The sequence below is a fragment of the Periplaneta americana genome, chromosome 11, assembly GCF_040183065.1.
Source record: "Periplaneta americana isolate PAMFEO1 chromosome 11, P.americana_PAMFEO1_priV1, whole genome shotgun sequence".
Lineage (NCBI taxonomy): Eukaryota > Metazoa > Arthropoda > Insecta > Blattodea > Blattidae > Periplaneta > Periplaneta americana.
Genome location: NC_091127.1, coordinates 711,396 through 728,079, shown reverse-complemented (window position 1 = coordinate 728,079; position 16,684 = coordinate 711,396). Strand labels below are relative to the sequence as shown.

Genomic DNA, 16,684 nt, shown 5'->3' with positions numbered 1-16,684 from the left:
TGGACATTCGCCCAGGCAGCTCGTTCCTGATACGTAAGTTAGTGCAGTGTTCGTAATAAACGAGTGCCTTACAAACAAATCTTACCACTGCAATCATTAGTGTTTAGTTTGCAGTTTAAGGTTACTTAGTTTGGAACCCTTCTTCAAAATGAAGAGGTCTGAGAAAAATATCATGGATTTCCTTAAAATGACGCAAAAAGAACATTAGGCTTGAGACAATGAAGGATATGACTTCGAAACTAGTCAGTCAGATCAAATGCAAAAGTTAAGTGTGTTGTAATTTGATAATGATAATTTATAACGTACAAAGCTTAATTAATTTAATTTTCTTAAGCTTACAAAAATAACTGACAGCTCATGGCAAGTTAATGTACACCATTAAAAAACAAGGGACACACAACGCTACTTCTTGCTAACATGTCTAACTGATTAACTGCAGTAAAAACCAAGTAGTGGCAATACTCTCCTTTTCAATTTACGGTTCCAATAGAGTGATTTAATTCTCTCTGCGTCCGTGCTAGGACTTACAATGTACAAGATACAGCACAGCACACATGTATCTGCCGACACCTTCCTTTCCATATCGTTGTTTTGCAGGCACCGAAGATTGACTTGGCCGCCGCCCTTCTCAGAAACAAGACAGTCTGGGAGAGAACTTATTAACCTGAATGTCTGCCTTTCTTGAAAAAATCCTGCCGATATTCACGGGAATAGCAGTGCTATCAGTAACATAGGTCCTACATATGGAGTGCAGATAACAAGTGGTTTTCCACTTTATAATGTAGGCGTATGTATGTATGTATGTATGTATGTATGTATGTATGTATGTATGTATGTATGTATGTATGTATGTATGTATGTATGTATGTATGTATTTTTATTGGGTTATTTTACGACGCTGTATCAACATCTGAGATTATTTAGCGTCGAATGATATGAAGGTGATAATGCCGGTGAAATGAGTCCGGGGTCCAACAACGAAAGTTACCCAGCATTTTCTTGTATTGGGTTGAGGGGAAATCCCCGGAAAAACCCTCAACCAGGTAACTTCCCCAGATCGGGATTCGAACCCGGGTCACCTGGTTTCGCGGCCAGAAGTGCCGACAGTTACTTAACAGGTGTGGACTGTATGTATGTATGTATGTATGTATGTATGTATGTATGTATGTATGTATGTATGTATGTTAGAGTTACGTTTGTTATTATTCATTTTTTTTCGAAGAACATAGCAACAATCTTGTGACTTGGGATTGGCACAATGTCCAACAATGGGTTTCACGCAGCACCAATAATATTGTCGTGAATGCTACGAAAGGTTGTTTGATTAAATGTCAGATATGTAACACAGACAACAGTCTTCATTTATGTTATTTGCGTGATTTTCAGGCTCAAATAATAATAATATGTTCTAATGTGTTGCACTGTGCCTATTGTGTACAGTTTCCTCCAAAACCTGCATTTAATAGGCTACAGGCATCATACTCTGCCAGCCTATTGGTTATACGACATGTCACATAAAGAGGATAAATCTAAATAATACAGGATCAAATGTATATTATTATATTATAGTATAGCGATTATTTCGCCGTTTCATTGGTTGCCGCTGTTGCAAGGCGCTTTCGTCTGTAGTACACGGTGTCCCAAAAGTCATGGTAGGGGTTCAGAGAATTATATTTCTTGAATGAAGGTAGAAATATAATATTAGTAGGCCTACCAGATGAAAATAAAACACTCAAAGATTTTCGTCTGTAAGTTTGAGGCACTGAAGGAAACAAAAGACGGTAACAATCGAATAAATGCATTAATTTTCATTTTTGCAAGTAATTAGCCTATACAAGATGGATGTTCAAAGAAAAGTGCGATGAGTTTGTGGCTGGCAAGCTTTGAATCAGTAACTCGTGTACGACGTGAATTTTGTCGCGAATTTAACGAAGACATTCGTCGTTGGGGTAGACAGTTAAGAGACTGTGGACCATATTCATAGACATTCTTAGTGCGGGCTTCCGGTGGATGATCAGCGAACTAACATTTTTCGTATTCATAAATCAGTGTTAATGATATGATGTGATATGAATCCTGTACAAGTAATCACTCGATAGCCGGAGCTAGTATAGCACGCTCGTAGCGCGGACTAGCGAAATGTCTATGCATAGCGCCCTGTAAGTCTATTGGAGGAAAAGCGCACTGGAAGACCATCGACAAATGATGAAACGGTAGAAGCCATCCGAAGAGCATTTTTTTTTTTCAGAGTTGAAAGAAATCAGTTGTAAATGAGCGTGACAATTAGGACTTCCAAAAACAACAGTTCATAAAGCTTTGAAAAACTCTTCATCCGACTCCTCGTAAACTGCAATGAAATTGTTATATGAATGGGTTATTTATGAAAGGGCCTAAGTCGCTAATTTTTTGAAAATGGGTTTGTAATGTAATACTGCTCTTCGGGTGCAGGTACATCGATTTAGATATGAGGAGGACTAAGTTTCACACTCTATAATGCTTAGTAGAATTTATGATACAATTTTAATTTCAAAATTTCGGCCAGTAAGCAGTTTTTCTTAAACTGCTAGAAATTTAGTAGTCAAGACTCAGGCCCTTTCATAAATAACCCATTCATATACAAATTATTTAAAAAATGAAGTCTTTCACGTAAGATAATTTGCAGCTATCATTGATGGAGCAGAGGACTAGAATCATTGTGCTTGTTACTGGGCTCTTGCTTGTTTTAAGGCTACCAGCTTCACTAAGCCATGCTCAGGATCGGCCTGATTTGCACTCGCGAATCAATGGCACGCATGAGATGGCAAGGTTCATAGTTATGCGTCATTCCGGCGTCAGACAGCCTCCTGCTTCTGTTTGTGTTGGGAACTGAGCCTGATCATGCCATACAAGCCACTATTTGGACAATAAGCTCTACAAAAAGATACCGCCTTCACACCCCTGGAGAACATGAAGGAAGGAAGAACGAGTTTCATCTCCTTTTCATTACTATGCTTCAGAAGCTGCTGTATCACAATAAAAGAAGGAAGCAATTTTTTTATTTCCTGTGTACCGAGCTAAAGGTTATTCATTATCATTGCAAACGCGTACATACCGGCTTCTTCCCGGCAGATAAAATATCATCAAAGCCATTGTCATTGTTTCAGTATGCATAATATGGGGGTGACATCCGAACAATAGCCGGACGCTCGGAACGCACCAATGAGGAAGCTGGGGTCGGAAGTCCCCTCGATCTCCCCCAGCACTCGCGGTGACTCAGTCTGCACTGCCTCTTCTTCGGCTGCAGAGGTCCGCGACGTCGCCACTCGCTTGCAGCACATGGAGGACCAAGGAGTTCCCACGCCGTGTGTGGATGAAGCGCCTCTCCTCCGCTATTGATTATTCCTGCGTGTGTTTGTGACAACCGGCAGAATGTATCTGGGTTTAGTGTACGCAGTCACGTGCCTGGTAAGTACCCCGCTAATAATTTGAACTGTTTTAGCTAAGCTAGGCTAGCTACGCTTCAGTGGATAATGTTTTGTTGCCATACCACTAGTAGCAATTGTTCTTTCGACGTCCACAGAGTGCTACGATAGGTATCGCAATTTCACTTCGCGGAATTTGAATAGTTACTCACTAAATTTTTAATTCAAATGTTCATTTGCTAGTAATTTAAATTGTTTGTAAGAGTGATATTCAGTATAATAATTGTACAAACAGCGAATGTCCATCAGCTTTGCCGATGTTCTACAGTGTGTGATACATGCTCTAACGAACTGTGAATTAAAAGTGAAGCAAGTGTATTATAAAATCACGGTAAACACTTAGGGCCGTATTCATAGACATTTTTAGCGCGGGCTTCCGGTGGATGATCAGCGTTTTTCGTATTCATAAACCAGTGTTAGCGATAGGATATGATTTGAATTCTATACTAGTAACCAGTGGATAGCCGGGGCTAGCTTAGTACGCTCGTAGCGCGTGCTGCGAAATGTCTGTGAATAGCACCCTTAGTCTAATTAAAGTGGGAAACAGGAAAGCGCACTACCTTTCATTATGTTATCATCATTCAAACGTAATTAACGTGGAAGAAATATTGCGCTCGGAGTAAGATACACGTGTTTAAAATTGATAATTTATTACTTAAACGAAACGAGTATTCGGTGCACATAAAACATAAGTGGTCAAGTATTTATTGCTTCTAAGTCGCAATGCAAATAATACAGTGAACAGTTTAAATTAATAAACGTTCATAAATAAATTATTATTGCATGTTAAGGTATCTGGCAGCAGTATAGATATTATTGGTTTCTCGGTGACAACACAAAGTTCATTTCAAATCCGTTAAACTGTTCAAGTTTTGAGGACTTAAAATATGGAGCACAGAAGTAAATTACACTTCGAACCGCTTTATAATTTTAAAACGCGGACTTCCAATGGATCCTGGTACGGGAAACATAAATGGTTATGTGGTAATGTGATGCGAAATAAGCTTTTCTGTTGGCCGTGCTTGTTGGCATCGAAAAAAAAAAACAGCTACTCAGTGATTCAGCGACCTGTTCTTCAGCTGAGCACAAGGTCTGATATGCATTGCTTCATCACATTCAGACAGTTACTGAAACAAACTCACAGCATAGCAACTTATTTCGCTACTAGTGACTTTATTTTTCTTCATCATCATTAATGATAATAATAATAATAATAATAATAATAATAATAATAATAATAATAATAATAATATAGTAATAATAATATAGTAATAATATTAATAATAATATAGTAATAATAATATAATAATAATATAGTAATAATAATAATTTTATTTATTTATTTAATTAATTTATTTATATTTAATGTGCTGTACAACAGCTAGTGGCCAATTACAGTTCAGCACAAAGACATATAACAAAACATTAGCAATAATATAAATTACAATAAAGTACAATGGATCATTAAAATAATGGCAGTTAAATGAGATGATAATTGCAAATGAAAGAATGGAATCATATAAATAGTATTACAAAGATATACAAGATGACGAGAATATTATAATACATATCTAAACAAAAGGCATAAATTAATAACATTTGATATAAAACTCAAAAGTATATGCTACACATTAAATGGATCCAAGTTCAACCTATGCAAATTAGCATATTTTATACATCTGCAGACCGGAGAGAGAGATTTAGAATTTCTATTATAACAAATTTTATGAAATCTTAAACCATTAGCTGGAATACGAAGACTATATTGCTTATGAAGGATTCACAATCAATATCACCCTTAATGACTCTACAAAAAAAAAATAATAATAATCAAGACCTTGACGTCTGGCAAATAAACTATAGCAGTTAAAGTATTTAAATAATTTATTTTATTTTATTTATTAATAATAATATAATAATAATAATAATAATAATAATAATAATAATAATAATAATAATAATAATAATAATTCAAGTCGTGAATAATAAAGACTCTTAATTAAACCAATTACACCAGGCCAGGGTTTCGGTCACGGCGCTACAGGTTAGCACCGGATGCATACTGCAGGTGCACAAGGGAACTTACACTGAAACACGACATTGCATTTACAACTGAGTAACACGTCGAAGTCACGTCTTTGGTTTAAGTAAGGAATCTCAATTATTTGAAATCATACTCCATGGGCTAAATAATCTATCAACGTAGACTGAATATAGCGATTGTTTGCTCGGGCCAACAGTGAACTATCCTAATTAATGAAGGGGTTATTATATTATATTTATGTAGTTTCATCCTCCATCGATCATGTCATTACCAGGTTGTTAATTACCGCTTTAACCAATACCTTGTGTGGTACAGTTTTCTCCTCTGACAAACAGTAGCTGCAGGTCATTGTTATGAGAGTCATTATAATTGCTTCCTCATGTTTTAGTTTTATGGCAAAATAACGTATAAACGACACCGTGGATGTGTAGGCTGCACCACTAAGCTGTTGTGTACAGACATGGAAGCTACTACTCGCTTCCTCAAACTTCTTCGCACTCGAGTCTTTCCCGCAGAAGTCGTTCTGGAAGTACCTTTTTAAATAGCAGTGAAGCCATAAACTTTCTGCGGATCGTTTGTATCTACATAACAAAATTAGGTCTGGCTACTTCGAGGCTATTTTCCTACGAATGAGTGTCAGTACTGCAATATGGTAATATTCTTGGATCAAGTTGCAATTAGTAATCATAGGGACAACGTAATGATACGGACATTTAGAAGTACCGTAATAAATGTATTTTACGTAACTGAGATCATATGCTACCGCCATGCAGGCCTATGTCAAGTTAGATAATGAAAGAAACAACTGCAGTCAAACGCATAATTCAACTACTGTGTTAGGAATAACATTGGTTGCTTAGCTCCAGTACGTTTTCAATAACAAAAGTGATAGGTATATCTTAAACACATGATTACTGATAACCAGGGAAAGGATTTATATGTAAATACATATTTACTTATAAAGCTAATATAATTTATATTTTGCATTATCTTTATGTTTCACAATGTGTAGGGTTGAAAAATCCTACTTTTATTTTCCATATTTTTCCATATTTTAGAGTTTAGTACATATTTTCGTTAATTTCCATATATTTTCCATATTTCATATAAAACAGTCCATATTATATTAGGTTTAACAATAAAACAAAACAAAATTCCATTAACTTTTAAAAATACATTTCAACAATAGAGATTTAAACACATGTTCAGTAATCCCTTTAACATCAGAGTTATTTGAAAATTAGCAGTCCTATCAACAATGGGAAAGTAAGTTACAAAACTGTATTAATTTAATTTAAAATTTTTAACAGACTTCAGTTGTGCAGCTCAACAGTTAAATGCCAATCAGAGTACACATAGGTTCAGTTTTGTAAATCATACTATAAAGACGGTAAATATGCCAAAAGTACGTCATTCAGTCAATTTAAAATCAAAACTAACAAGTTACATTTCAGAATTTAAAGAAGATGGTTTATCAACTGACAATAAAATATTATTTTGTAATTTGTGTCAGTGTGCAGTATCATCTACACAAAAGTTCCTGGTGCAACAACACATTACAACTAGTAAACATCAGGCCAACAAACAACTAAATTCCAAGCAGAGACAATTGTTTTTAACACAACCAACAACATCGAATGTAAGATCTGAGTTTAACATCGACCTGTGCCGTTCTCTCATCTCTGCTGATATTCCTCTCTACAAACTAAAGAATAAGGTCTTCAGGGAATTCCTTGAAAAATATACTCAACATACAATCCCGGATGAGTCAACACTTAGGAAGACGTATGCTCCATCCATCTACGATGAGACAATACAGAAGATAAGAGATGAAATTAAAGATAATTCAATTTGGGTTTCCATTGATGAGACTCCCGACAAAGAAGGTAGACTTGTTGGTAATGTAGTTATCGGTTTGTTAAGTGAACAATATTCTGAACGAATTCTTTTACATTGTGATGTTCTAGAAAAGTGCAATAACAAAACTATAGTTAAACTGTTCAACGAAGCTATGGGTATCCTGTGGCCAAAGGGTATTATGTACGATAATGTGTTATTCTTTATTAGCGATGCTGCCCCTTATATGGTCAAAGCTGGACAAGCATTATCTGTTGTATATCCTAAATTGACTCATTTTACTTGTGTGGCACATGCATTTCATCGTGTGGCAGAAGTGGTCAGAGACAATTTCCCTAAAGTAGATTTGTTGATTTCATCAGTGAAAAAAGTATTTCTCAAAGCTCCCAGTAGAGTTAACGTGTTGAAAGAAATGTACCCTGAAATTCCATTGCCACCAAAGCCAATTTTAACTAGATGGGGTACATGGCTAGAAGCAGTTGAATATTATGCCGAACATATAGACTCTATTAACAATGTTCTCCTTGCATTGGACTCTGAAGATGCAGTCTCAATTGATACTGCGAAAACAGTTACCTGTGACATAAGTGTGAAGAATGACTTAGCTCACATTCAGCATACATTTTCATGCATCATAAAAACGCTCAAAAGTCTCCAAAATAGGCACCTTTCACTATCTGAAAGTTTTGAAATTATAAATAGTACTGTGGAACAACTGAATCGTGGTAGAGGTAAAGTTGCAGATGCAGTAAGAGCTAAGGTGGACACTGTACTTTCAAAAAACCCTGGATATGAAGAACTACAAAAGGTTGTTGCTGTGATGAGTGGTGAATCAACAGTGAAGATTAACTTGGACTTATCCCCAGCAGACATTGTGAAATTGAATTATGTACCAGTTACTTCTTGTGACGTCGAACGCTCTTTTAGTCAGTATAAATCTATCCTCAGAGACAATAGAAGAAGATTCACTTTTCAGCACTTGAAAGAAATGTTTGTAACCTATTGTTATGGTAACAGACAATAAAAATTGTGTTTTGTTGAAACTACATTGGAAGATAAGGTACTTCCATTATATTTTTTGTTTAGTTTGATTAAAATGTACCAATATTTAACGTACATAGTCATTTTTTTATAATTTTAAGTCCATATTTAATTCCATATTTTGGTAAAAATCCATATTTAATTCCATATTTTGGTAAAAATAACTACATATATATTTACATATTTCATATATTTTTAGTCCATATAAATCCGTTCCCTGCTGATAACGTAGCGGACAATAGATAATGCTGATTTTCTTCGTGTATCTAGTGTTACAACCAAAGCCACTTTCTTTCTTCTGTTCAGTGGCTTTTTATATAAGTACTTCCACCCTGCGTGAAATGTGCTTACAGACTTTTTCACGCACGACACCAGACTTGCGGACTTACTGTCTGCAGAAGGAAGCTATGCTTTATTGCCCTCGACTGGACCTCAACCAGCGAACCTTTGATCACACAAACCGAACGTACGAAGCCGTAACGCACATTCTTGTCCAAACAATTTCTGAACTGTCGCCAGTGCCTTAAATGAAAACTATACCACGGATGACTACTTCAAGATCGCGATCATAACAATGTCCTGATAGAAAAGATCAGTATCAGCCTCTTTTCCGGCTCAGCTGCTTCACTAATGAGCCAGCGGCCCGCAGTCTCCATTCAGTCGAGTTGACCAATTTACTGGTGGACACAAAAACGAAATTAACAGGAGGCGCTAGTGTAGCCGAACAATGTAATGTTACCGGTACCTGGGATACCGCTATCCGCCATGACAGTGCATCCTTCCTTACACGCTCTAGAGTGGGGCTTCCTTAATAACCTGGCCAAACTCTTTGTTAATCTTGCTGTGCTGTTAGGGTCTGAATTAATCGTCTCCGAGTGTGGGAAACACTGACCTACTTCCCACTACAACCATGTTGATGCAAGGAATGGATGCTTTACATCGCCAGCACTGCCATTATCGATGTCAAATCATCATCATCATCATCATTATTAGGGCTAGGATTTTGATGACCTATAAATAATGAAAAAATGTCCTAAAAACAATGCATTTATGAACTAAAAATCTTTCAAAAATGCCCTTAAAAATGACCTAAAAATTGATCTTACATAATTGGCTTAGTAGGAATATTAATATTCAGACTATTAATTAGCTAAATTAAATTCTAGTACCAACATTCAAGTCAATTTAATTTTACATAATTTTTCGAACTAGTACACTTTAATTTATTATTTTACCCGATGTAGTCCACCACAAGGCCACTCTTATCCGGAACTAGCAGTATAGAGGAGTCTATATTGAAGGTGTGGTTGGACTGGGAGTGTACTACGTTAAAATGGCAATATTTGTGTAGAAACACGATTAAAATAATATACAAAATAATGGGTATTAATTGAAAAAAAAATATGTAGAGTAAATATCAAAGGACATAAATAATATTTTACATTAATAATGGGGATTTATGGACAAAATTAAATGAAAATACTCCAAAAATGACCGAATAAAACAAAAAATTCTCTTATGAGTTGTAAGAAGTAAAAAATGCAAAAAAAAATGCCCTAACAAATATGTCTTAAAACACTCAGTTTATCATATAACATATAAATACTAAAGCAGCTATGTTTCTGGCTTACTAGAAAAAAGATGCAATTTCATCAAAATCCTAGGCCTAATCATCACCATCATCATCAATATCACAATCTTTTTATTAAACCAAACCTTATGAGCTGTAACATTTCATGAGCAACAGAGCTCGCGGTTCCTGTGAATAATCAGACACTTGAATAATATCTAAGCAGATATTGCCTATAACTTTGTCATAAGTGATGTTATGGACTGACACCTCCAAGGTTCTTGTGTTTGGGTTATAATCATAGGTAGGAAGTTCGTACCAAAACAGTAGATTTCAGTTGAGTACAGATGTCGCCCGCGCCTCGCCCTGCTCTCGCTCGCTACAGATGATACACAGGATGTTCACAAACAACGCATAGTGGCATTCTGTGGATCTGTGTACAGCCGTGAATAGTTTGAAAAATATTGTTATTTTATATTAATATTTTAGGTTATGTGAACAAAGTGAGCTATTCTGTTATTATTGTATTATTTACGTAATGTGAATGTTATGCACGATTCCAAAGAAGTAAACTCATCTATTATTAAATAATCATGCAAACAGAATTGTGTAGCACGTTTATTTTTCCTCGGATTATTCTTCGTTAAATGTTGACGTCCCGTGCTGTTATGCGTTACAGTCCAAGTTCAACATCGGAATTACGATACGAACTTCCTAGCTGTCATTACAATAGAAATTAAAAATGTTCTTGAAAACAATTATGGATTTAATATTATGTGTCACATACGAGATGCACCATTAGATTTACAAAGTAGTTATTCACCTGATGACAGTAAGATGTACTGTATCATATTTCAGATTTGCTCCAGTAACGTCTTATGACGTAGAACGAATATTTTCAAACTACAAATAGTTTTTTTTCTGAACATAAAATGAGTATTTCTTTTGATAAAATGAAAATGTTGATTGTTATTTGTTATAAGGAGGCCAGAATCACAATTGTATACTTCGTATGTTATTTTGTATGTATTGGTAAATTATTTTAGTTTGGGCGTTACGAAGTTTATAATTACAAATTATAGTTTTTTATATTATTCGTTTATTATTTTCTTGTTCTAAGGCCGTGGACGATTGAAGCACATGTTTGGTTACCACTCGGGTGCACATGTTTGTCGTTCTGGTTGACTGACATTGAGAAATGCGCTATTACTTTTAATTCGGTAAAGATATAGTCCACACTCACACAACTAAACAGTTCTGATACCAACTTCCTAGCTCTGGTCATAACTTGTAAACTGCTTTCCCTCCCCCTGTAAAGAATTTCAGAGTACTTTTCTCCTCCGTAGAATTATCTATATATGCGTAATGCTAGAGTACTGTCTTATTCTTGGAGACTTCAATGCGCATGATGCAAACTGGTCAACTGGTTTTGTGCAAGATATACAAAGAGGAAAAGTGTCCTTATACTATAAAATCGTTTTCGAAATTTTTGCGGAATATAACCTGCCCTTGGGTAGAATACTGTGAGTGAGTGAATGGTATTCAGCATTCCTGACACAGGAGAACGTGTTTTCTCTGATGTTTCGATATTAGTGATTTCTCCTAAACTACTGGACCACTTCTGTTCTGTTTATTTTAAGTATCCACAAGTCAGCATGCCTGCAAGTATGTATATATATTTTTAGTAGGTTATTTTACGACGCTTTATCAACAGCTTAGGTTATTTAGCGTCTGAATGAGATGAAGGTGATAATGCCGGTGAAATGAATCCGGGGTCCAGCACCGAAAGTTACTCAGCATTTGCTCATATTGGGCTGAGGGAAAATCCCGGAAAAAACCTCAACCAGGTAACTTTCCCCGACCGGGAATCGAACCCGGGCCACCTGGTTTCGCGGCTAGACGTGCTAACCGTTACTCCGCAGGTGTGGACCCAAGTATGTAGGCTATATGTTATCCCATACTCCCTCAGTGTGTCAACGTCATACGCCACTCGGTATTACTCCACAGCTTGCTTTATCCCCTCGTCCATTAAACTACTCACTTCTCCATAGGTTCACAAACTTAAACCAAGTGTAATTATCTGACGAAGTAAATAATACATTTTCAATACGTAATTTTATAATCAGGTTCCACGAAAACAACTTGTGGGAGCTTCATCTTATTTTTAGAACTCATTTTGTGACAATACTTTTGCTTGCGATCGTTTGCACTCAGTTTTAAAACTATTGCATCTTTACTTCAATTTGCGTAACTAATAATAGTACATTATGCAACGAGCCTATAATGGTAGTAATTAAGACGCGAGTATGTTTGTTTATGAAACGAGCGCAAGCGAGTTTCATAATTTTTATATGAACGTCTTAATTATCATTATAGGCAAGTTTCATACGACTTTTTATGCTCTACCATATTTCTAACTTGAAATTATTCATAAGTATTCATGTTATGGTTATGTAAGTGAGGAGCGGAACTGACGTAAATTGTGAGATGTGCGCAGACGCGAAAGTATTGATTTTTTCCGAGGAACGAATGTCATTAACCTTGATATAATCTAGAGAATAACATGAACATTAGTCTTGATATAACCTAGAAATTGATTTAGAATTGAAAAACGAGATGACAAATTGAATTTATTTGAATATTATTTACAATTGACGCTAATTATTATAGTAACAGAACATAACCTTCTGCGACAGTATTGGATTTCCAGCCTCCGTGACGTTTCGCTAGTTGTCTTTCGATTGCATATCCGAGAATAATCGATACTTGAGCTTTTATAATGCTATAATGGTGATTTCGCATTGGCTGAACAACTGAACTTTAATGAATAGGTGTAGTTTAATGAGGTGCATTAAAGGGCTACTACATTTCGGCATGGTCGAGGATAAAATTGTTTTTAAAATTTAAAACTGTAACGTAAAAAAAAAATACGTTGCTCAACATATGCAAGCCTCACCCAGAGGCAAAACTGATCACTTCAAACATGGCTCCATGTGTTAACAATCTTATAACAAAAGTCATTAGTATCAGTGAATAAGTGAAATATTTGACATCGAAAACAAATAACTGGCGAAGGAGTAAAATATTTCTACTATAAAAGTAACGCATCTTCTAAGTGATCATTACAGTCCGGATTTTTATATAATTACTTAATTTTAATACTACATATTTTTACATATTTTGCACAATACTACATATTTTTACATATTTTGCACAATACTACATATTTTTAAGATAATTACATATTTTTACATAAAATTAACATCCATGTGAAATGTCGTTAAATTAAATGTCTTGAAAAGAAATGAATCAATATTTTAGCATAGACTAAAACTAAATTATAAAAATATTAATACAGTTTTAAACTCAATGTTGTCTGTACCGAATGGGATACATATTTCAGCATTCAGGACAAGGCAACCACTCCTGTAGTCGTGAAAATTTTCGAAACTGTCCTTGAAAGAAATCGGGGTTACGCCAGTTTATTTACTGTTATCCAAATCGTCATAGGAAAAATGCGGAACCCTCCAGAAGACATTGCTATCAGCCACATCCATTTGTTTAAATATGCACCAGTTACCTCATACGATGTCGACAGGCATTTTCGGTGTGGGCTATAAGAACATACTATCCAATCACCAACGGAACTTCAACTCCTGAAAATATTGTTCTTCATGTCTTGATTAACTTCAAAGTCGCACCAAAAACTACATCGTGACATATATGAATGTGTAATTTGTATGAAATTAACCTTATTTAGTTAAAATTAAACTATTTTTTAAATAAATAATTTATTTTTAACTTCCTGTGCAATTTTGATGTTACATATTTAGTAGGGCCTACATATTTTGAGATTCTTAGTTACATATTTATGTATATATTTTTAGCGTGAATATTACATAAAAATCCGGACTCTAGTGATCATTGCGCACGCAACAGCTTCCTTACTTCTATCTGTGCTCAATTCCACTTCATCGTGCTCCATGTGTGATTGCCCTAACAGTACATTGAGGCACAGCCATCTGGCACGGCATATCTACATGTGCAGTGGTCAATTCTTTCAGGGAAGAAATAGTTTCTATTGCAATACCATTCTGAATACATGCCTTCAATGTTTCTGGCCTGCCAAACAAACATGACGTGCGTGGCAGGGGGTTCTTATTACCTCGCCTCATAAACGTCGTTCACGAGATTAGCAGGTGAAACGGCGAGGGCGGCGTGTGCAGATAGCCGTTACTTCTACTCACTCCTCTGACGTTGTTACAATAGTGGGAGAGTCGCTGCACGATTCTATGACTCGTCAAATGTTCCTGTTTGTGTTGGCTTCCACCATGGGCTTACCCAACTTTTCAGTGCACTGTACACTATGAATACGTTTCAACTTTTTACTTTGTCGTTACTAAATACAGAGAAATAATTCTCGGTAATACAAACCACTGAAATCCATGCGCCGCAAAAGAAGCTTGGAGGTGTAAGTCAGATGTAACTATGTTATAATTTTAGAGCCTTCTCAACTGAAATGATTATTTAGCTATGGAGTGATGACAGATGTGAGCAGTATGAGATGAAGATAAATGCAAATAAGACGAAGACCATGGTCACAGGGAGAAGAGTAAAGAAGACAAACTTGCGAATTCTAAATAAGCAGTAGAGCAAGTGGACAGCTTCAAATACTTGGGGTGTACTGTAAGCAGTAACATGAGCTGCTGCCAGGAAGTCAAAAGGAGGAGAGCAATAGCAAATGAAGCTTTTAATAGAAAAAGGAGCATCTTCTGCGGACCACTGGAGACCACTGGAGAAAGAACTAAGGAAAAGACTATTGAAGTGCCTTGTGTGGAGTGTAGCATTGTATGGGGGCATAAACACGGGCATTAATACAAAAGAGAAGCAACTAGAAGCACTTGAAATGTGGAAAAAATTGTAAATGATGTTTTATTTAACGACGCTCCCAACTGCCGAGGTTATATTAGCGTCGCCGGTATGCCAGAATATTGTCCTGCAGGAGTTCTTTCACATGCCAGTAATTCTACTGACATGAGCCTGTTGCATTTAAACACACTTAAATGCCATTGACCTGGGCGCGATCGAACCCGCAACCTCGGGCACCATACCGACGGCGAAACCCAGGCCGACTGAAATGTGAATATAGAGAAAAATGGAGCGTGTGAAATAGACGGACAGAATAAGAAACGAAGCTGTGCTAGAAAGAGTGGGTGAAGAAAGAATGATGCTGAAACTGATCAGGAAGAGGAAAATGAATTGGCTGGGTCACTGGCTGAGAAGAAACTGCCTACTGAAGGATGCACTGGAAGGAATAGTGAACGGGAGAAGAGTGCGTGGCAGAAGATATCAGACGATAGACGACATTAAGATATATGGATCATATGAGGAGACTAAGAGGAAGACAGAAAATAGGAATTCTAGGTTTGCTCTCAGAGCTACACGCATTGTATACTTCACCTGACATAATTAGGAACATAAAATCCAGACGTTTGAGATGGGCAGGGCATGTAGCACGTATGGACGATTCCAGAAATGCATATAGAGTGTTAGTTGGGAGGCCGGAGGGAAAAAGACCTTTGGGGAGGCCGAGACGTAGGTGGGAAGATAATATTAAAATGGATTTGAGGGAGGTGGGATATGATGGTAGAGACTGGATTAATCTTGCTCAGGATAGGGACCAATGGCGGGCTTATGTGAGGGCGGCAATGAACCTCCGGGTTCCTTAAAAGCCAGTAAGTAAGTAAGGTTTGCTCTTGGGCAGAACATGTGAATGAAATGATGAGAAGAGAAAGCGACTGTGAAGATCGGACGGATCAAATCTGACCGAGAGCGACGGATTTTTATAGGAATGTCTTTGGAAAAAGGTGCAGTACATGGGGTGAGAAGACTTCAAACAGGATTCATTTGCCATTCTCGCTCACGTAAAAATTAGAATTCTATCCTGTGTCAAGCGATGTCCTGTGCTGACTCCGCGTCAAAGAAGTGCAAACATCCATTCTTCTAATGCAGGCCTGCACAAACAGCGCTCAACGAGCGCGCGCGCTCCTAGAACTGTGTTTACCGCTCGCCGAAACGGAGAGGAAGATACGTCAGAATGACATAGACTTGCTATAGGTAGAGGAGAGGGAAACGACCACTCAGTTATCTAGTGGAGTGCAGTGTGTAGGCCTATTCTCAGTAACTGTTTCACGTTGCTTACCTACTGCTACAGTACAGTATGGAGGAATCTAAAAGACGGAACATAACATTTAACGATTTACAGCTCGAACTTATTGATCTTCAATGTGACCTAAGGGCTAAAGATCGTTTGAATAATACTACTAGCCTGGTTGAGTTTTACAAGACTAAATATTAGCAATAATATCCACGACTACGCAGGCTGGCTGTGAAAATGATTGCTATGTTTGGATCAACATTTATATTTGTGAGCAACTGTTTTCTATAATCAACTTTAATAAAGGCAGGCATCGAACATCTGTAACTGATGTTTCATTATGATCAGTAGGCTACTGTTCCTTTCAGCTGCCAACAGCATAATACCTCGTTTTGATGTACTGATAAATAAAAATATAACAAAATGATATTGTACATTTAAGTAGCTATAGAATTTCTATTACTTCTGTAAAATAAATATTTCTTTATTAATTAATAATAGTCCAAGATAGTTTTGCAAACATTGAACGGGAATTCATTTCATAAGCACTCGTA

At 36.5% G+C, this 16,684-nt stretch overlaps 1 protein-coding gene across 1 annotated transcript in view; it reads left to right on the top strand.

Annotated features, from left to right (window-relative positions):
• Window positions 1-3,257: 3,257 nt before the first annotated feature.
• The window catches only part of LOC138708698 (uncharacterized), a 115,591-nt gene continuing 102,164 nt past the window's right edge, over window positions 3,258-16,684 (top strand). Inside the window, exon 1 of the mRNA XM_069838798.1 lies at window positions 3,258-3,444. Within this exon, the coding sequence (XP_069694899.1) occupies window positions 3,409-3,444 (36 nt within the window). The 5' untranslated portion in view covers window positions 3,258-3,408. The remainder of the gene's footprint in view (window positions 3,445-16,684) is intronic.